The sequence below is a fragment of the Dendrobates tinctorius genome, unplaced genomic scaffold (assembly GCF_039654945.1).
Source record: "Dendrobates tinctorius isolate UK_male_01 unplaced genomic scaffold, ASM3965494v1 ptg000154l, whole genome shotgun sequence".
NCBI lineage: Eukaryota > Metazoa > Chordata > Amphibia > Anura > Dendrobatidae > Dendrobates > Dendrobates tinctorius.
Window position 1 is genome coordinate 8,200,558 of NW_027361821.1, and position 24,095 is coordinate 8,224,652.

At 42.4% G+C, this 24,095-nt stretch overlaps 1 protein-coding gene across 2 annotated transcripts in view; it reads left to right on the forward strand.

Moving 5' to 3' along the window:
* GRIA3 (glutamate ionotropic receptor AMPA type subunit 3) overlaps positions 1-24,095 on the forward strand; it is a 483,632-nt gene that overhangs the window by 148,608 nt on the left and 310,929 nt on the right. For both annotated transcript variants that reach the window (XM_073547601.1, XM_073547600.1), the window contains exon 3: positions 19,140-19,379. In XM_073547601.1, coding sequence (XP_073403702.1) covers positions 19,140-19,379 — 240 coding nt within the window. The remainder of the gene's footprint in view (positions 1-19,139; positions 19,380-24,095) is intronic.

A 24,095-nucleotide genomic window follows, 5' to 3' on the forward strand; every position in this document is an offset into this window, starting at 1 on the left:
AGGTAGCAATCCTAAAAGTCAATGTTGACCCTTTAACGAGCCTAGTTACATGACTTAGGATAAAAGCCAAGCCAGAATTTGCATAATTAGCATATTTCCCAGAGGAGCATTGCAGCTTTAAGTCTCCTCACCTCCACATGCTTAGCATGTTATTCTCCGCAAGGAGAAATGATACTTCTTGGATATCGGTCAGACGCCTCTCTCACAGCCAAACCAGATCTTCTCCCACTTTGCACTGATGAGGGGCAGTACCCCGAAACACAGTGTCTGCAAATGGAGATTCTGGCTTGGCTTTTATCCTAAGTCATGTAACTAGGCTCGTTAAAGGGTCAACATTGACTTTTAGGATTGCTACCTCCAATAGGTGGCACTAGAGTTCTAGTCCTCTTCTTCTCTGAAGAGACAATTTGCATAATTAGTATGTATGTTTTTTTGTTTTTTTTTTACAATCAATACATTAGCCGTATGATGGGACTACTACTGTCCCATCATTGGCTAATGTGTCAATCACTGTCATTGTAGCAGGCATAGCCCGATGGGACTTGTAGTCCCATTGGACAATGCCTGCACACAGGCACAAAGACCCCCGGCAGCCCACACAGACCCCCGGCAGCCGGCACAGACCCCTGGCAGGCCCGTACAGACCCCTGGCAGTCTGCACAGACCCCCGGCAGCCGTCACAGACCTCCGGCAGGCCCGTACAGACCCACCTGCAGTCCGCAAAGACCCTCGGCAGCCGTCACAGACCCCCGGCAGGCCCGCACAGACCCCCGGCAGCCAGCACAGACCCCCAGCAGTCCGCACAGACCCCCGGCAGGCCCGCACAGACCCCCGGCAGCCAGCACAGACCCCCGGCAGGCCCATACAGACCCCCGGCAGTCCGCACAGACCCCCGGCAGGCCCGCACAGACCCCGCCTGCACACACAGACACGCACAGTGTCCGCCCACGCACCGCCCACACTCTTCCCCCCTCCCGAACAGGATGTGCAAGTACAGAAAGGGTTTTTTTTAATTCCGATATTTCTGCCCCATTGACTTGAATGGGACTTCCGGTATCGGAATCGGCAATACCCGATACTTTTTGGGTATCGGCCGATCCAATCCGATCTGATATTTCTCAATATCGGATGGTATCGCTCAACACTAGTCATAATGAATTCTAGTTAGATATACATTCAAAAAGAGTACTGCATTGATGTAGTATGTACAAATGTAAAATTTGACTAGCTAAACAGAAGCTTAAAAAATAATAATATTGTGTGTGGTATGCACACTTTGTTATGTATTCAGTCACAGTTACGTCTTGGGATAGTTTATTCCATATTTTTGAAAAGTTATTACCCTCACCACAAAAAGGATTGCACAAGATATGCAAAAACTCTTTGCAAATGCTTGTTGCTAGCAAACTAATGGTCTCTGTTTCATACTGTTTTCAATTTTAAAAAATATTGTGCTTCCTTGCTGATGCTTTCTAGTGCAGCACTTAATATGCTAGCTACACCATATCAGTGAACAATCACATTGAGTCTGACAATGCTGCTGGCATTTTTTTTGGCGTAATGCTGCTGGCATGCAGCCTATCTTTCTCTCCGCATATCAATTGATTTTTTGTATTGTTCTTAGACTACTACACCCATTTTCTTCAGTGTTGCAGTTAAACAACACATTACTATCTGGAGTATTTTTCCCCTTCACGACATGTGCCGTACATGCAGGGTTTGACTGGGGTGTCTGGGGCCCACCAGGGGAATGGACTCTAGAGGCCCACCCTACAGCTATATGCAAATATCTGTGAGTCGTTATCCCCAATATAGTAGAGCATCGGCTGTAAAACACAGGCGACTCATGCACATCTACTGTGTGCCCCCATAACTGGGATGTATAATTATGGTAGTTTACATTAATGGGGTTCTTTGGTTGAAACAAGTTATCACCGATCCATGGGCTCCACAGGATGGGTGATCGCTTAGGTCCGACCATTAGAAACTGCACCAATTGGAAGAATGGGAAAGTTTTATCATTGATAGGACACTTATCCCCATTTTAAAATGGAGCAGCAGGTGGGATGTCTGACTGCAGCTCCATTCATTCACTTTGGGGCTTCTAGAAAAAAACAAGTAGCCACGGAGGGGATGAATGGATCAGTGGTCAAGTCAGACATGCCACTCCAGTCTAATTGGGATAAAAAGTTCCACATTTTGCTGAATGGGTCCAAGTAGTCAGACACCCACCAATCAATATGTTATCACTTAGCCTGTGGAGAGATGATAACTTTTTTCCACAGGAAACCCCTGTAAGTGCATCTCTGTTGCTGTGTACAAATTATTTAATCTCTAATGAAAATAAAGAATCTTCTAATTAATATCAGAGAGAAAAAAGGACTGCCATACACAACACAATCCCTTATACCAAAACCAATACCACCTCATACAGGAAGAAATACCGCCACACGATGACCAGACCGCATAGTGACAGAATAATACTACACACAAGGGACAAATACCACCACACCATGACCAGCCCACATAGTGACCAAATAATACTACTTACAAGGGACAAATACTGCCACACCATCACCAAACCACATATTACCACCACATATTGACCGAATAATATGACATACTACCAGCATATGAGACAAAATAATACTACATACAAGGAGAAATACTGCCACACCATGAACAGACCAGAAATTACCACCACATAGTGACCGAATACTACAATACTGATTATGAATGCAAACCACAATACTAACACAATATTACAACCAGGGCCATTATACACAGGAGCTCTGTATATAATGTCAGTGTTCAGGTAATACAGTGATCACCAGTGACATGACATTATACACAGTAGCTCTGTATATAGGGTCAGTGTACAGATAATACAGTGATCACTAGTGACATTATACACAGGAGCACTGTTTACAGTGTCACTGTACAGGTAATACAGGGATCAACAGTGATATACACAGGCGCTCTGTATATAGTGTCAGTATACAGGTAATACAGTGGTCACCAGTGACATTACACACAGGAGCTCTGTACACATTATATAGTTTGCATGTACATGTAAGGCCTGTTTCACACTTCAGTTTTTCACAATCAGTCAAGATCCGCCGATTTGCCAAAAAAAGGATCCGCCATTTTTCTTGGCGAATCCATTTTTTTTTCCAATTGAGTTGCATTACCGGCGGATCTTGACAGATGGCCATCCGTTGGATCCGTTTTTTTGCGGATCCGCCAAAGTTTTGACGTCCGACGACATGCCCGAACGGAGCATGCAACGTTTTTTCGGGCGGCAGGATCCACACTTCTCACTGCGCATGCCCGAAAGACTTCACTCAGCTGGAAATTTAACCCTAAACTCTGTTCTGGCAGCTGAAAAATCTCTCTCTCCTCTTCCCCAGGCAGCGGTTCCTTTAAAATTCTTCCTTTGACGGATCCATTAAAATAACGGTCCGGTGACAAACGTTGTTATCAGTACAGGAACGGATCCTCTATCCGCCATTTTAGCGGATTTTAACTGAAGAAAAAAACTGATGTGTGAAACAGGCCTAATACACTGACCTCCCAGTGACGTCTGTGGTTGAAGTCTTTCATCTTCGGTTTTCCTCTTCAACCAGCACAGACTGCCATCACTTCTTCCAGCCAGAACTTATCTCTGCAAAAAATAACACAGTCATCAATAGCTGATCGCTTCCGGAGCACTTTCCCCACTTTTTCCCTGATTTCTACACTACGTCAGATGAAAAGGAAAAGCGACATAGCACCGCCCTGCACAGTAACAGGACCTCTGTTTTTTTCCCTCCTTGGAAAACTGTTTCCTAAAAAGTAAATTATATTACAGTAGTAATAATGTCCCAAATTGGACCCTAAAGAAATTATGCTCATTCTGGCCCTCGAACAGAAATTATGTCCCTCATCCTGGTCCCCTTTATTTAATAATGTCGCCCAGCCTGGTCCCCTATATTTTATAATATGCCCCAGCCTGGCCCCCTTTATCTTATAATATGCCCCTGCCTGGCCCCCTTTATTTTATAATATGCCCAGGCCTGGCCCCCATGTCGCTTGTCTATCTTGGCCCCCAGATATCATCTCGCTTCCTCAGCTATACATATTTGCCCACATATGTCCCATGTCCTGCCCCACTATAAATCTCTCCTGTACCCCCATATATCATTCCTGGTCCTTGTCCTGTCCCCCCATATATATACATCCTGCTCCCCCATATATATGCTTCCTGATCTCTTGTACTGCCCCCATATATACATCCTGCCCGCCATACAACCATCCTGGTCCAACATATATGCAACCTGCCCCCCATATATTTATCCTGGCCCCTCCCCATATATCCATCTTGCCCCCCATATATATGCATCCTGGTCCAGCCCACTTCCCAATAAATCCATCTTGGCCCCCATATACTGTATATGCATCCTGGCCCCCCATATATCCATCCTTCCCCCCATATAAATGCATCCTGGTCCCTTGACCTGCCCCCCATAAATCCATCCTGGTCCCCCGTATGTGTGTCCATCCTGGCCACCCCCTTATGTGTATCCATCCTGGCCACCCCCATATGTGTATCCATCCTGGCCCCCTTTCCCCGTATGTGCATCCATCCTGTCCCTCTTCCCCCATATGTGCATCCATCCTGGCCCCCTTCCCCTGTATGTGCATCCACCCTTGCCTCCTTCCCCCATATGTGTATCCATCCTGGCCCCCTTCCCCCATATGTGAATCCATCCTGGCCCCCTTCCCCCTGTATGTGCATCCATCCTGGCCCCCTTCCCCCATATGTATATGCATCCTGGCCCCCTTCCCCTGTATGTATATCCATTCTGGCCCCCTTCCACCTCTATGTGCATCTATCCTGGCCCTTTTCCCCCATATCTATATCCATCCTGGCCCCCTTCCCCTCTTATGTGCATCCAACCTGTCCCCCTTCCCCCATATGTGTATAGATCCTGCCCCCTTCCCCATATGTATATCCACCCTGGGCCCCCACTCTCATATCTGTATCCATCCTGGGCCCCTTCCCCCATATGAGAGAGAGAGAAGAAAAAAAAAAAACTTGCTCTTACCTGCCTGCACTCCCGGAGGTGGCGTCCTCCTCTGCAGGTCCGGTGCTCTCGTACTAAAATGGCTGCTGACATAGCAGAGGCCGGTGAATGTGTGTGACCGTCGCATGCGGTGCATGACACTGACGTCATACACCGGTGACAGCGGGCGCACACTTGCCAGTATCAATCGGGACGTGCGCCGCATCGGTTAAGGTAATGAGCGCTGCGGGCACGCGCCCCTACACATACACGGCCTGCGCTTTTAAAGGGCCCGTGCCCCTAAAAACTGCAGACTTTTTTTTTCTTCCTTCCTTCTCCTCCTCTCCTTCCCACCACAGCCAAGGGCCATCGGGGGAATCCCCGGTACCCTGACATGCCAGACCGACCCTGCTTACATGTACAGTGCATGTCGTGTCTCTCCCTTTGATGTGGGCTTTGGCGCTGAGCTCACATCTTTCCCAGCACATGTCAGCTGTTTTGAACAGCTGACATGTGCCCCTAACAGTCGCGAGACCCACTACTGTTAACCTGTTAAATGCCACTGTCAATCTCTGACAGCAGCATTTAATGTGATCATGCCGGAATCACATCACTAATCTCACCCATCGGCTCCCATGTCACATGACCGAGAGTCAATGATGTGTTGGCATGACAACCCGGGGGCTGCAGCAGACCCCTGTGGTTGTCATTGCCAGATTGCTATAAGCACCACCCAGTGGTCGGCGCTCATAGCAAGTGAGCATTTCTGCCAAACACAGGCGATTTGATCATCAGAAGATCGCAGCTTCTAGTCTCCCATGGAGACAATTGAAGCAAGTGAAAAGTAGAAAAAGTTTTTAAAAATATTAAAAAACAACAATTAAAAAAATACACATATTTGGTATCTCCACTTTCAGAATCGCCCTATGTATCAAGATATAAAAAGAATTAATGCGATCGTTAAACAGCTTAACGAAAAAATAGTCAAAATGCCAGAATTACGTTTTTTTACTTTAAAATGCAATAACTGGCAATCAAAAGTTTGTATCTACACCAAAATTCAAAATTGTATCAATAAAAATGTTAGCTCAGAATGCAAAAAATAAGCCCTCACCCAACCCCAGATCCTGAACAATGGAGATGCTATGGGTCTCAGGAAAATGACAGAATTATTTTTTCAACAAATTTTTTTTTTCATAACTTAAATATCAAAGAGCCTATACATGTTTGGTATCTATGAACTCGTAATGACCTTGAAAATCATGTTGGAAGGTCAGTTTTAGCATTTGGTGAACATGGTAAAAAAAACTGTTGTGGAATTGCACTTTTTTCCAATTACACCTTAGTTGGAACTTTCTCCCATTTTCCAGTATACGATATGGTAAAACCAATGGTGTCGTTCAAAAGTACAACTCATCCATCAAAAACCAAGCCCTGACATGGTTATATTGATAAATGCAAGAATATCCCCTACTAATGGGAAACACGTAATAGCACAACTCAAAACACAATATATATCAATAGATTTCCCTGTCTGAACAATTAAGCAAGAATTAGGGATCCAAAGAGTCTTAGCAAAATTAGTAAATTTTATTACACAAAAATTAAAAACAGAGCATCGTTGCTAATGCAGGCAGTGATAAGCATAATAGACACAAACTGACTCCCAAATAAATAACTCAATGTATACAGTCAATATTGAGGAATTTTAGTCACACATAGTGCTTAGTAATACTTTAGATGGTACAAATAGTAGCAGGAATTGACCCACTGCTATTAATCTAAAAGTGACAATTATATCAGCAGCTACCAGCAGTGATTAGCCCGCCACTGCAACCATCAGAGCAAGGGTCAGCCCATTATTATATAGTATTCATAAAGACGTAAATGTCATAAACAGTTTTCACTATATGAAGAAATCCAGCAACCTTGAGTAATCGAAAGGTGCTGAGATTCTCTTACAAGGAGTGACAAAAGTGCTCCCTCTCCCATCATTCCCCGCTCTGCCACTGACACAGCGGGTGCGCGATGACATCATCGCACTCTCACTGTGTGCCGGCAGAGCAGGAGACAGGAGCAGCCAGCAGCGCGGGCACAAGGAGAAGGTGAGAATAGTTTTTTTTTTTTAATATATCAGTGTGAGTACTGGACTGTGGGGCCATTCTGGGGGGGAGCGGCTATATGCTATGCTGGGCTATACTCTGTGCTGGGCTATATACTATGGTGGCATTGGTGGGCTTTATACCATGCTGGGCTGTATACTGTGCTGGGTTATATACTATTGTGGCATTGGTGGGCTATATACCATGCTGGGCTATAAACTATGGTGGGCTGTATACTATGCTGGGCTATATACCATGCTGGGCTGTATACTGTGCTGGGTTATATACTATTGTGGCATTGGTGGGCTATATACCATGCTGGGCTATAAACTATGGTGGGCTGTATACTATGCTGGGCTATATACCATGCTGGGCTGTATACTGTGCTGGGCTGTATACCATGCTGGACTGTATACTCTGGTGGGCTATATACCATGCTGGGCTGTATACTATGGTGGGCTATATACTATGCTGGGCTATATACAATGCTGGGCTGTATACTGTGCTGGGCTATATACCATGCTGGGCTGTATACTGTGCTGGGCTATATACTATACTGGGCTGTATACTGTGCTGGGCTGTATACTATGCTGGGCTGTATACTATGCTGGGCTATATACTGTGCTGGGCTATATACTGTGCTGGGCTATATACTGTGCTGGGCTCTATACTATGCTGGGCTATATACTATGCTGGGCTGTATACTATGCTGGGCTCTATACTGTGCTGGGCTATATACTATGCTGGGCTGTATACTGTGCTGGGCTGTATACTATGCTGGGCTGTATACTGTGCTGGGCTATATACCATGTGGTGCTTGGCTATATACCATGATGGGCTATATACCATGTGGTGCTGGGCTACATACCATGCTGGGCTATATACCATGGTGGGCTGTGCTATATACCATGTGGTACTGTGCTATATACCATGGTGGGCTGTTCTATATACCATGGTGGTGCTGTGCTTTATACTATGCAGCTGAGTTATATACCAAGGGGGTACATTTTACATTATAATCTATGGGGGAGGCTGTGTTATATAATATGGGGGCTTACATTATATTCTATGGGGAGGTGGGCAGTATTTTATTCTATTTGGGGCTACATTATATTCTATGGGGGGCTGTATTATATTTATTATATTCTATGGGCGGTGATTGCATCATACTCTATGAGGGGGCTACATTATACTATATGAGGAGGCTACATTGTATTCTATGGGGGGGCAGCATTATCTGTGGGGGCTAGATTATAATGTATGGGGGCTTTATTATATTCTATGGGGGCTGCATTATACTATATGAGAAGGGCTACATTATACTATATAAGGGGCTGCATTATACTCTATGAGGGGGTTGCCATATATTCTATGGCGGGGCTGCATTATATTCTATGGGGGGTTACATTATATTCTGTGGAATAGCTGCATTATACTTTGAGGGGTAGCTGCATTATGCTCTAAGGGGTGGCTGCATTATACTATAAGAGGGGGGCTGCATTATATTCTATGGGGATTACATTATATTGTATGGCGGGGCTGCATTATACTCTGTGGGGTGGCTGCATTATGCTCTATGTGGGCTGCATTATACTGTATTGAGGACTATGGGGAATACATTATATGATGAACTATGGTGTGCATTATACTATGGGAAGTGAATTGTACTACATGGATGACTATGGCGGTGCATTATACTATATGGAGCACTATGAGGAGTGTATTATACTATATGGTGGACTGAGCAGTGTATTTTAATATATGGAGGACTATGGGGAGTGTATTATACTATATTGAGGACTATGGGGAGTGTATTATACTATATGGAGGACTGAGGAGTGTATTATACTATATGGAGGACTATGGAGTACATTATATTATATGGAGGACTATAAGGAGTGTATTATAAAATATGGAGGACTATGGGGAGTGAATTATGCAATATGGAGAACTGAGGAGTTTATTATACTATATGGAGGACTATGGGGCACATTATATTATATGGAGGACTATGGGGTGTAAACTGTAGATGTGCTGCTGATAACATGATACTGTATGGTGATTTGTTAGTGATCCATTAGTGATTGTTCTGTCCCCATCATTCTTTCTCAGACGGTGGAAAGAGGCCGGGAAACAAGTGTTGAGCGACTTCAATATTGTCGATCACACTCATTTAGTGGCCTGAACTTAGCGCATATAAATACAACCGAAATGCTTCTGTGTGATGTGCAATATGTTAGCTTTTGGGGCCCCATTTTAATCTTTGCCTAGGGCCCCACTTTGCCTAAAACCGGCCCTGCACATAGTAGCAGGTATTAGCCCGCTGCTATTGATCTAAGGGTAAAGATTGTCCAAACAGCTACCAGCAGGGATAATCCCGCTATTGTTACCAACAGAGCAAGGGCTAGCTAACTGTTGTATAGTATACAGAAAAAAGTAAATGTCATGGACAGTTTTTACTGCATGAAGGTGCTGAAACTTACTTACTTTAAGTGCCCAGAATGCTGCTGCTGTCTGCCGCCCCCTAGTCACATTTGCATAGGTAGATAGTACACATAGCAGCAGGTATTAGCCCGCTGATATAAATCTAAGGGTAAATCCAAACAACTTCTTGCAGGGATAAGCCCGCTACTGTTACCATCAGATCAAGTGCTAGCTAGCTGTTATATAGTATACAAAAAAACGTAAATATCATGGACAGTTTTCACTGCATGAAGGTGCTGAGACTCACTTACTTTAGGTGCCAAGAATGCTGCCACTGCCTGTCGCCCCTACGCGCGTTACGCCGTAGCTTCTTCAGGAGGCGTGGTAACAATAGCGGTAACTATGTGTGACTAAAATTCCTCAATATTGACTGTATACATTGAGTTATTTATTTGGGTGTCAGTTTGTGTCTATTATGCTTATCACTGCCTACATTAGCAACGATGCTCTGTTTTTAATTTTTGTGTAATAAAATTTACTAATTTTGCTAAAACTCTTTGGATCCCTAATTCTTGCTTAATTGTTCAGACAGGGAAATCTATTGATATATATGGTCATATTGATGAAGAAATTAAAAAGTTATGGCTCTGGGAAGCAGCTGCATTCCCTGCCTCGACCTTTATACTGTCTATGATAGCCTCTCCTGATTAGCTGCACTTTACTATGTGATGTGATAGTGGCAAGGCATTATATGGAAGCATGTGCAGAGGCGTATGAGATGAGCCTTTCGCATGTCAGGATTCTGTTGTCATTCTGTGGATTGACCAATACTAGCTGCTATTAATGTGCTGTATTTCCACTCCTTACCACCAGTGGCTGCTGTTGTATTTTGCAATCGCCCTATACAAAGATGGCAGATCCTGAACCTGTGGAATCCATCTTTTTTCTGTTTGGACCTACTTAAAGCCACATGGATCGCTCAGTCATTGCTTGAGTATTGTGCCTAGCTGTTTCTTTTCCTCCAGCCTCCAGCTCCTGAGAACTGGACCCAGATTGTTCCCACTCCTCTGTGGATTGTTTCCTACAATTCCTATTGCTGCCTCCAAGGACTTCTACTATCGCTTGCTGTTCTCCACTTGTGCTGCACTTGCTATTGGATTCGAGCCATGCTTAACCAATATCATAACACAATGGCTAATGCAATTTTCTGCAATGTGTAAAATGGCAGCAGGCTGGTTTTTGCTGATCCAATAGAAATTGTTTGAACAATAATTTGCCATAACCTTCAATTCTCATAAAAGTGCTTACAAATTCGATTCACATTAAATTGATTCACTCATCTCTATTTAAAAAATATTTAAAAAAGATTGATGATGATTTGATAATAATAGGTTTAATGGAGTTAATAAATATAGGTTAATGAACATTAGAAATTTCTTATGATTGTTGCTGGCATTAATTAGTCATTAGTTATAATACTCGTAGTAGGAGAAGTAGGAGAAAATGCATGAACTCTAGGATCGTGTAGCAAATTTTTTCCATATTCTGGTCTGGTTATCCATGAATGATGATCATCTTTTGAGAAAATCCCCAGGCAAAGCCTGGTTAAACAGAAATTATTCATCTTCTATGTGTGCTGCTTTGGTGTTCATGTGATCCTTTAGGGAGTATTTTGACGCATGGTTCCTGCAAGACTATTTAATAGCCATCAGTCTCTTTTTTCAGGAAGCACATCAATATACAACATGCCTCAATGACTATTTTCCTGAGTTATATCACAAATTCTCAAATGTATACCAGTGTATATATATATATATATATATATATATATATATATATATATATATGAACAATAAAAATTCCATTAAAACTAAGTTATTCCTGACCATATTTTTTAAGCACTTATTCTATTATATTGTTGGACCACTATAGATATGTTGAATGTATTCGGAACACCACCTATAATAGATAGGCCGGAGTCATGCTAGAGAGAAATACGGACGAGTACTATGCGAGAAAAAATCGCATAGCACTCGGACCAATCTTAATCTATGGGGCAGCTCCCATCATCCGTGTTTTTTCTCGCCCGTATTATACGTGCGGGTGAAATCTTCCGAGACTCGCCAATGCAAGTCTATGGGTGCGAGAAAAAAACGGATTACACACGGACCATGAGTGTGACTTGCGAGAAATACACACCGGTGTCCTTTAGAAAAGCCAGCAATTCAGTGCGCTATACTGTAAAGTCACACTGACAGGTTAAAATAGGATATGTATACACATAGTATAGATATATATGTCATTGACACACATATATATGTATATTTCATAGAGATATAGATAGCAGAATATGTGATAATTCAATTGTCGGCATCTGTAAAATAATTACAGAACCCGACAGGATATGAGACATGGTTTACATACAGTAAACCATTGCATATCAGTTAGAGTTATATATGTCCCTCACTAATAATGTTAGTAGTGTATGTGTATAAAATTTTGGAGCTGTAGGTGTTAAATTCACCGGCCTGGCTGTAAACCACGGAGGAATGAAGAAAAAGCTGCCTGCGCAACCACCCCACCGACCAGAGATGAACTCATTAGCGTGGGAAAGTTTCTGAACACTTTCCCATGCTGTTAGTTCACTGCGGGTCAGGCAGGGAGTCAGCGCAGCTTAAGTGACATCAGCGGTAGTCAGTGAGGCTGCGCAGACTCCCCGCCTGACCCAAGGTAAACTGACAGCATGGGAAAATGTTCAGAAACTTTCCAACGCTAATTAGTTGATCTCCGGTCAGGTGGGCAGGCAGCTTCTCAGTCATTCTTCAGTGGTTTACAGCCGGGCCGGTCACAATAGCATCGGTTCCGGTTGTAAACTATTTAACCCCTTGAGATGGATTGCGGCATGGGACTTGACTGTACGGTGGACAGGTATGTGATATTGCTGCTTTATTATTTTGGATATTTTTTACAGGAGAATAATGGCTTCACTTGGATTGGGGGTTAAATAAAGATGGAAAAAATGTGTGTTTATTTCATTAAAAGTCTTTTTTCTTAATGTGCATGTGTTTTTTTAACCCTTTCAGACTAGTGGATTAATAATGGAGTCGTGTCTTATTGACACCTCTCCATTATTAACCAGACTTAATGTCACCTTACAATAGCAAGGTGACATTAACCCCTTATTACCCCATATGCCACCTGCTACAGGGCAATGTTAAGAGAGCGGGTGAGTGCTCGAATTGGGGCATCTTACAGATGCGCCTCTTCTGGGGTGGCTGCGGGCAGATTTTTTTAGCCAGGGGGGCCCAAAAACAATGGTTCCTCTATAGGCTATTAATTTCTGCCCTCAGTCACTGGCTTGGCTTCTCTGGTGGAGAAAATTGCGTGTGATCCCAAACCAGTTTTTTTCCCGTGAATTAATCCTTTAATTTAACACCTACAGCTACAAAATTTTACACACATACACTACTAACATTATTTTTGAGGGACATATAAAAATATAATGAATAAGCAATGGTTTATTGTATGTAAACCATGTCTCATATCCTGTCGGGCTCTGTAATGATTTTACAGATGCCGACAATTGAATTATCGGCTATTCTGCTACCTATCTTTGTATGAAATATAAATATATAAATATATATATACAGTAAATATATATATGTGTCTCACTGACATAAATATATATATATATACTGTATATATAGACTGTATATATGTTTTCACGAATATTTGAGGCTAGGGACCCATTTTATGTCCATTTTGCAAGCCGGCAAGAAAATCTCGCTGTCCGGATACCATACGGATGTCACACAGATGCTTAGATGTGAGAAAATCGCATCCTCACATTGCAAATGGATGACATATGGATCACTGTTCAGGGAACATTTCTGCGATTCTCGTCCGTTTGAAACGGACCGCATTTTTAAACGTTGTGTGTGACTCCACCCATACAGTGAGGAAAATAAGTGTTTGATTTCAACTGTGGGAGACAGAATCTAAAAAAATCCAGGTAATCACATTGTATTATTGTTTTAGTCAAAGGAGTTGGATACGGCTTTAAAGAAGGCCATTAATTGTATTATAATAATTAAATGATTACAGAAAATAGGAATAAGTGTGATATTGCATGCACTTTTGCATAATATAAATCACAAAGGTAAAGTACTTACATTGCACACTACATAAGAAAAACTTCACCAGGAGTAGAACATCAGCTGTGAGAAGCAGAACGAAGCAGAACAGCGAAGACAGAGAAATTCCTGGGATCCTCACTGTGGAGTCACGGGCGTTCCCTTTTCAGTCCACAGGTTAACAGGGCTTCTGTCTTAGCTGAAGTCTTCCCCAATGTTTATCTTGTTTAGAAACAAATGCTTGCATAGCCAAGTATTACACAAGCCCTACCAAGTTCTATTTGTCCAATATAATATCCCTCTGGCAGAGTGGCCAACTCTTCAGATGTCAGTCAACATCGGACAAATACACCACCGGAGAAAATATGCCAAAGGCTCTCCTGGTACCAAATGTTTTACCATACTATAAACACAACATTTCTCACTAAACATGGATAACGAACCTATGCAGTAATTGGAACATACTATAAACATATGCTTTCCCATATAAAGGAGCTGATAAAGGAGCTATGCGGTACAGGTGTTGGGAAAATTACAGAAAATACAAGGCTAATATAAGTTCAACTGTTTCTGTCTAATATCTTAATGGTTCCTTAAAGACAGACTACCAATATGGATTCCTGGTGGCCATTAACATATTAGCACTACAAATATTTTTACATAATTAATTTGCATTTGATTGCATGAAATAAGTATTTGATACAATAGAAAAACAGAACTTAATATTTTCTTTCTAAAGAAACCTTTGTTTGCAATTACAGAGGTCAGACATTTCCTGTAGTTTGTGACCAAGTTTGCACACATTGCAGCAGAGATTTTAGCCCACTCCTCCTTTCAGATCTTCTCCAGATCTTTCAGGTTTTCAGGGCTGTCAGTAGGCAACATTGAGTTTCAGTTCCCACTGTAGATTTTCTATGGAGTTCAGGTCTGGAGACTGGCTAGGCCACTCCAGGACCTTGAAACGCTGGCTGTGTGTTTTGGGTCATTGTCAAGCTGTAAGACTGAGCCATGATCCATCTTCAATGCTCTTACTGAGGGAAGGAGGTTGTTGGCCAAAATTTTGAAATACATGATCTCATCCATTCTCTCTTCAATAAGGTGTAGTCTTTCTGTCTCTTTTGCAGAAAAGCATACCCAAAGTGTGATGTTTCCCCACCATGCTTCACAATTGAGATGGTGTTATTGGGGATGTACTCATCCTCCAAATATGGTGAGAGGAGTTGATATTAAAAAGCTCTATTTTGGTCTCATCTGACCATGAGACATCCTCCAATGCCTCATCTGGATCATCCAGATGGTTATTTGTGGACTCCAAATGGGTCTGGACATATGCTGGCATGAGCAGGGACACCTTGCGTGCCCTGCAGTATTTTAATCCATGATGGCATAGTGTTTTACTTACGGTAATGTTTGAGACTCTGGTATTAGCTCTCTTCATGTCATTGACCATGTCCTCCCATGCAGTTCTGGGCTGATTCCTGACCTTTCTCAGGGTCATCCTTACCCACGAGGTGAGTTCTTGCATGGAGCCCCGGACCAAGGACGTTTGACAGTTATCTTGTGCTTCTTCCATTTTCTGATAATTTCACTAACAGTTGTTGCCTTCACCCCAAGCTGCTTGCTTATTGTCCTGTAGCCCATCCCAGTGATCTGCAGGTCTACAATTTTATCCCTGGTCTCCTTAGACAGTGCTTTGGCCTTGGCCATGGCGGAGATATTGGAGTGTGATTGATTGTGTGTATGGACAGGTGTCTTCTATACAGGTAACAAGTTGAAACAGGTACAATTAATACAGGTAATGAGTGCAGAGTAGTAGACTTCTTAAAGAAAAACTAACAGGTCTGTGAGAGCCAGAATTTTTTTTCTGGCTGGTAGGTGATCAAATACTTATTTTATGCAAAAAATTCAATTTAAATAGTTAAAAATCAAATAATGTGATTTTCTGTTTAATATTTTTAGATTCTGTCTCTCACAGTTGAAGTGTACCTGTGATAAAAATAACAGACCTCTCCATTTTTTGTAGATAGCAAAACTTTCAAAATTGGCAGTATATCAAAAAACTTATTTTCCCTACTGTATAACATTTTAAGACAATATCAAATACAGTAAATAACATACTATTTCCCACAATATTCACAATGCTTAGACATCAATGAAGTATTGCTGATGACTAGTCACCCGAGCATCTTATTTAAGAAAAATTTAATTTGACAGAATTAATTAGATCATTGCCCAATGTCACAAATCAATTTACATAGTATGCATGCACATTGGTAAAGACTAAATTGTTAGGTTATGCTAGTAACATGATTTTACCAATTTTTAATTATAGCAGCAGAATTTTAAACATTTACGAACATTGCCTTCTGGACCGGAATGACCTTAAGATCAAAGACGTTCTCTAACATCGAAAGTCTAAGCACGTTCATTGCGTGTGTTTATTGCTATATGTACATTATTTTACAATCTATAAAGTCACGAATCTAACCTAACACTTTGTAATCTATAAGAAAAAACATGTTGTAAGGCTAAAGAGAAACTCACTAAGAATAAACTAATTTTCGCAGAAAAATGAGGTATGTAAGATAAGAAGTATCTATGAAATCAGAAAGTTACTTCCCATATGAAAGTATAAATCAGATAGCTGATAGATTTTTTTTTTCACTTTTCTTATGTCATTGCCATAGTTATACATAGAGATTGTGTACAGGTATAATATCTGAAGTACATGAATATTATTTTTGATATGAAAAGAAATCTGCCAACATAAAATCTGTGTCTGACTGATTGTGGGATCATTGAGCATAGATGCCTAAAATGAGGGGCTATTGGTTTTCTCTGATGCTGCATCAATTCTAATTCTGAAAAGAGTCACAAAATGTACAAGAATGGGTTTTGCCTTTTAAGGAGTTGTTTACCAAATGTGACTAAATGAGTTTAAAATAATTCAATTTTCACAGTAGTCTTGATATTAGATATTGCATCAGCTCCTGGGTTCTCTAGCTCCACTTCCAACCCTGTCCTTCAGAAAGGAGAGAGCTTCCTCTGATGGCACATCCTTCTTCCTGTATGTATAAGGACAGAAGAACCCTGGATCGGAGGGAATAAGTGAAGATTGGGACAACTGTGATAATTCAAGCCTATTAGTGAGAAATACAGTGGGGCAAAAAAGTATTTAGTCAGTCAGCAATAGTGCAAGTTCCACCACTTAAAAGGATGAGAGGCGTCTGTAATTTACATCATAGGTAGACCTCAACTATGGGAGACAAACTGAGAAAAAAAAATCCAGAAAATCACATTGTCTGTTTTTTTTTCATTTTATTTGCATATTATGGTGGAAAATAAGTATTTGGTCAGAAACAAAATTTCATCTCAATACTTTGTGATATATCCTTTGTTGGCAATGACAGAGGTCAAACGTTTTCTGTAAGTCTTCACAAGGTTGCCACACACTGTTGTTGGTATGTTGGCCCATTCCTCCATGCAGATCTCCTCTAGAGCAGTGATGTTTTTTGCTTTTCGCTTGGCAACACGGACTTTCAACTCCCTCCAAAGGTTTTCTATAGGGTTGAGATCTGGAGACTGGCTTGGCCACTCCAGGACCTTGAAATGCTTCTTACGAAGCCACTCCTTCATTGCCCTGGTGGTGTGCTTTGGATCATTGTCATGTTGAAAGACCCAGCCACGTTTCATATTCAATGCCCTTGCTGGTGGAAGGAGGTTTGCACTCAAAATCTCACGATACATGGCCCCATTCATTCTTTCATGTACCCGGATCAGTCGTCCTGGCCCCTTTGCAGAGAAACAGCCCCAAAGCATGATGTTTCCACCACCATGCTTTACAGTAGGTATGGTGTTTGATGGATGCAACTCAGTATTCTTTTTCCTCCAAACACGACAAGTTGTGTTTCTACCAAAAAGTTCCAGTTTGGTTTCATCAGACCATAGGACATTCTCCCAAAACTCCTCTGGATCATCCAAATGCTCTCTAGCAAACTTCAGACGGGCCCGGACATGTACAGGCTTAAGCAGTGGGACACGTCTGGCACTGCAGGATCTGAGTCCATGGTGGCGTAGTGTGTTACTTATGGTAGGCCTTGTTACATTGGTCCCAGCTCTCTGCAGTTCATTCACTAGGTCCCCCCGCGTGGTTCTGGGATTTTTGCTCACCGTTCTTGTGATCATTCTGACCCCACGGGGTGGGATTTTGCGTGGAGCACCAGATCGAGGGAGATTATCAGTGGTCTTGTATGTCTTCCATTTTCTAATTATTGCTCCCACAGTTGATTTCTTCACTCCAAGCTGGTTGGCTATTGCAGATTCAGTCTTCCCAGCCTGGTGCAGGGCTACAATTTTGTTTCTGGTGTCCTTTGACAGCTCTTTGGTCTTCACCATAGTGGAGTTTGGAGTCAGACTGTTTGAGGGTGTGCACAGGTGTCTTTTTATACTGATAACAAGTTTAAACAGGTGCCATTACTACAGGTAATGAGTGGAGGAAAGAGGAGAATCTTAAAGAAGAAGTTACAGGTCTGTGAGAGCCAGAAATCTTGATTGCTTGTTTCTGACCAAATACTTATTTTCCACCATAATATGCAAATAAAATGAAAAAAAAACAGACAATGTGATTTTCTGGATTTTTTTTTCTCAGTTTGTCTCCCATAGTTGAGGTCTACCTATGATGTAAATTACAGACGCCTCTCATCTTTTTAAGTGGTGGAACTTGCACTATTGCTGACTGACTAAATACTTTTTTGCCCCACTGTATAACTTCCTTTTTTAAGTACATTTTGGTATTATTTCAATGGCAAAATTATCCGTTGACTCTCAAAAGCTTCTCAACTTGTGTTGTTTTTTGTGCCTTTCAATTAGGCTGAGGTTTGGAGTAGCTGCTGTGGAATAGTCCTGATGTCTGTTGCCAACAATCGCTGGTAATAGACATCAATTGGATGGAGAGAAATTTTTGCTTAGCATGTAAATATTTATTTTATATGATTAAGGTCAACTTTTAGAATTTTTGTCCAACTTTAAACATTTTAACTCAAATAACAATGGAGTAGAATAAAGCAAAACCAAACTTTATTATACCCCAGCCTGGCGTCTCCTGCCCACAAATTGTCCTTTGCTACAAATGTTTGTACTCCCAATCGTTTTTAATGTGTTTTAAATAGAAGTAGGTCCAACTCTAAAGAAAAAAATACACAATTTTGGAGATCTTGTTATGAAGATTTCCTAGTGCAACAGTTCTCCTGTGAGCAGCAGTGACAATGTGTTTTTATTATATTCTGTTCATCTAGTGAAAGTTATATCCAAGCACAATGAAATGCGTGATATCAGGTCGCACTACTTGAGCAACATCAATATATTTTTATATGAATAATTTGAGTTTCCTACTGTATTATCATTAATATCTTTACTAATCTTGTTTTTTTTCTCAGTTTGTTCACAGTTTTCCCGTGGCGTCTATGCTATATTTGGCTTCTACGATCAGATGTCTATGAACACTCTTACATCATTTTGTGGTGCCCTTCACACTTCATTCATCACGCCAAGCTTTCCAACAGACGCAGATGTACAATTCGTCATCCAGATGCGTCCGGCACTTAAAGGAGCCATTCTAACTCTTCTCAATGAATATGACTGGCAGAAATTTGTATACCTATATGACACTGAAAGAGGTAAGAAAACCAGTGATCAATGAGAGAGCTTAATAATCAAACCATAAAGATTTCAGTACATACATTGTAGTAGGTTTTCTTAAAGGGAACCTGTCAACAGGTTAGTGCTCAGTAACCTCCAGACACTGTCAGATTGGTGCTGTTATACTGATCAAAATGATACAGGCGCAGGTGCCATCTTGATGGAGCCTAACTTTTTTCTAACAAAATGGCGCCGAGGCAGTGCCCGCACAGTAGAGAGAACGCAGAATGCGGTAGGTGCTATTGCGCAGGTGCCATTATGATTAAGTATTATGATTTTTTTACAACAAAACTATTTTGAAGACGGCCAAATTATCCACCTTACCAAGCTACAATGCAGGCTCCACCACCGCCTGCCTGATTAATGTGAATTTTTTTTTTCATACCATAATTCTGTACAGTATGTAAAATAGGGGGCAGGCAATGAGGGATCAGTGCTCTGTCATAAACCATAAGGATTAATATCTAAGCAGAACACCACATAAAACCCTGCCCACAGCCCTGCCCACAGGCCGCCCCGGAGCACGAGAATCTCATTAACTGAAAACTACAAATACAGGTGAAACAAGAACCACAAGATGGATTTCATCACCCAGGTATTATTTTAATCAGTATAACGGTGTTATCCTGAAAGTATCTGTAGGTTACTGTGCACAATCCTGCTTCCCATTAACACTGCACCATTATTCTATAACTTGCCCATTTCTGAATGAATTTCTCTAATTTTTATACTACATGGTTTATTGGTAACATTTGTTATGTGGGTGAAATAAAATGTTTCTATAGTAACTAAATGCTGATGATGAGACCATCTTATATACTTCAAAACAGCACGTTTTACTGCAATTACACGTTTTAAAATTACTTTAGGTATCTAAGGAAAGATTCTGCATTATTGCAGCATATCATCAGGTGTAACTGTTCCTATTACTTCCTATGGAATGCCCAACTGTAAACAAAAGGATGCATTTTGCTGGAATTTCTGCATTCTGGCATTCATCACATCAACAGATTACTTTAATTATTACCAAAGAGGAATTAAATATGTATTTGTACGGTCCCTGAATTTTATGCACTGCACATACTGTAGCTAGTGTAGGCTGAGGTGTATGTATGGACGGGGTGTTCAATAAATTCTTGGTATTGATATGAAACTATGTACTTATGAAATGCATTTTTGCCTATACAATAACCCTCAACATTTATACATTTATTATATGTAGAAATTAACTTTTTTATTCCTTGAAAAAATATACATTCCTTCTTTCCCAGAAAAAGTCAGTTACCCATGATTAGGGATGAGCAACTTTGCCTTTTTTCGGGTTGAGTCGGGTTTCATGAAACCTGACTTTTTCAAAAGCCGGGTCGAATGCAATCGGCCGATTATCGTGAAAAGTCAAAGGCTGACTGAAACACGAAACCCAATGCAAGTCAATGGGGAACCAAGGTCAGCAGTGAGTGGAGGACAGGAAACACATCTACAGTGCCCATTTTAATGCCAAAAACATAAATTCTTATTACCTAAGCTTGTCAACCTTAATTTACTTTATAATAATAGTTAGGCATTGAAAACTGGGGGTTATTTGGCTAAAGTAGTGGGGGGTAGGGCTGGCTCCAGATTTTCATGGGCCCTGGGCCAAAGAGTGTCACTGGGCTCTTTTAACACATGCCACAATTCATGATCCTCTGATACGGCAGAGAAATAGCGGTATAGTACAATGAAAAATACTTCACTTCTTACATCTCATGACTGATATCCATTTTAAATTCTCTAATAGCTCCCAAAACTGACAGTATATTACTCCATACAGTGTTATGGCCACCGCATAGTGCGCTATACAGAGCAATGAGGCCCATATATTTCTCCATACAGAATCATTGGTCCCATATAATGTTCCATACGGTATATGATGAGCTCCACATAATGCTACAGTATATGTTGGTCCCCATGGATGAAGCTCCACTGTCTTATGGGCCCAAATAATGCTCCAAATATAATGGGCCCCATTTCTAATGCTCCAGCGTATAATGGGCCCTGTAAATGCTGCTCCAGTGTCTGATGTCCACCTTTGGAATGCTCCAGTGTATGGTGGGCCTTATATATCATTCTCCAGAGTATAGTGCTCCCCAAAAATTGCTGTCCCAACATTGAAAACAATTAAATAAGTCTCCTCGCTAGGGAATCCCTGTACTAGTCTGGACTCCTCGTCGTCCCCATCTTCCATCTCACTGCACTTGGACTGTTTAGACAGAGGGCGTACAGACGTGATGTCATCACGCTCTCTGACCAGAATGTCACTGTCAGGAAACGCGGAAGACGTCACGGCGGTGGAGCAGGGAGAAGTAAGTATTTCAACTTTGCATGTGCTGTGATCCTGAGCAAGCAGGGGGGCCCACTCGTTGGCGACGGCACTGGCACAGGGCCCCTCATAGTATGCCGGTGTGTCTGACGGCGGGTGTGCACCCCCACTGTCAGAGACACTTGATTGTACTATGAGGGACCCTGTGCCAGTGCCGTTGCCCAAGAGTGGGACCACCCACCTCCCAAGGGGGACGGCACTCTCACGGGTGCGTGCGCCAGGTGGTGACCCCGGCCTTATGAGGGGAGGCAGCCCAGTTAGGGAGGTGGAAAAAATGGCATATGTTGATGTTGGACATTCAGCAGCTGCAAATGGAGTAATTGGAGAAGTCTGCAGAAGAGGAAGACAAAAGCGAGCCATTTTTCTGGCAACCTATGTGTCAGCAGGGGAGGGTGGGACAAAATCCTTTGAAACCCATGCATGGTTCATTTTAGTGAAGGTTAGATCATCAATATTTTGGGTCGACAGACGGGTCCTTTTTTCTGTCAGAATTGATCCAGCAGCACTGAAGACTCTTTCAGATAACACACTAGCAGTAGGGCAAGCGAGCTCCTGTAAGGCATATTGTGCCAATTCAGGCCAGGTTTCAAGTTTACTGGCCCAATAGTCAAAGGGGAATGACCGGTGAGGGAGAACATCGATATAGGAGGAGAAGTTGTTTGTTACCATAGTTGACAACTGCTGTCTCCTGTCACTTTCAGTCGATGCAGTATTACCAGTCATGTGAGCGGTACTTGAAGAATCAGTCCACAACATGGTCATGAAACCCATGTGTCCAACGCCACTTTGGCTGTCTGCACCATGAACACCTCTTCCATGTAGCCCCCTACAGCTCGTGGGAGAAACATCACAGCCGCTGTGTGCTGGGAATGCCTCAAACAAACAAATTACCAGAGTTGCTTGTTTGTTAGCCAATATTAGCTCTAGGTTCTCCTGTGGCATGATGTTTTGGAATTTGCCTTTATAGCGTGGATCCAGGATGCTGGCCAACCAGTAGTCATCATCGTTCATCATTTTAGCAACGCGGGGGTCCCTTTTTAGGATCTGCAAGGCATAATCAGACATGTGGGCCTATGTTCCAAGTGTCAATGATTCACTGCGAGTGCTGGGTGGAGGAGCACTTTCTGTCAAATCAACATCCCTCCAGTCACGCACAAACCCTGTACCTGACCTTGCCACGCCAACATTTTGTCTTGACCCCTGAGAAGCATCCTCCTCCCCTAAATAATCATCCCCAACATCCTCCTCCTATTCCTTTTCTTCCTCCACCTCGACCATGAGACTTCCCTGAGCAGACAATGGCTGACTGTCATCAAGGTTTCCCTCCTCCTCTTCCGCCTCGGCTGCAGACGCCTGCTCCTTAATGTGCGTCAAAGTTTGCATGAGCAGATGCATAAGTGGGATGCTCATGCTTATGATGGCGTCATCTGCGCTTACCAGCCGTGTGCATTCCTCAAAACACTGAAGGACTTTACAGAGGTCTTTCACCTTCGACCACTGCACAACAGACAATTCCATGTCTGCCCGCAAACCGCCTGACCGTGTATCCTCCCACAAATGAATTACAGCCTGCCTCTGTTCACACAGCCTCTGAACCATGTGCAGAGTGGAGTTCCACCTTGTTGCAACGTTGATAATTAGGTGGTGCTTGGGAAGGTGGAGCAATCGCTGCAGCTTCTGCATACGACTGGAGTGTACAGGCGACTGGCGGATGTGCAAGCACAGTCTTCGTATCTTATGGAGCAGGGCTGTTAACTCCGGATAATTATTGAGGAAGCACTGCACCACAAGGTTCAAGGTGTGAGCCAGGCAAGGTATGTGTCTGAATTTTGAAAGGGCTATGGCTGCCACAAAATTCCAGCCGTTATCACTACTACCTTGCCTGCCTCAAGATTTAGACTGCCCAGCCATGACTCGGTTTGTTGTTGCAAGTAGTTGGCCAGTACCTCCGCGGTGTGTCTGTTGTCGCCCAAACACATCATCTTCAACACAGCCTGCTGATGCTTACCACGAACTGTTCGATAGTGGGACACCTCGTGTGCAACACTGGCAGCTGCGGATGGAGTGCTCGTGTGACTGTGCTCTGTGGATGAGCATTTGCTTTTGGAGGAGGAGGGTCAAACGCCTACAGTTAACTGTTTCCTATACCATGGGCTAGGCAGCACTGTCCCAAAGCCGCTGTCCCCTCTAGACCCTGCATCCACCACATTAACCCAGTGCGCAGTGATGGACATGTAACGGCCCTGGCCATGCTTACTGGACCATGCATCTGTTGTGAGGTGCACCTTTCCACTCACTGATTGCTTGAGTGCATGGACAATGCGGTCTTTCACAT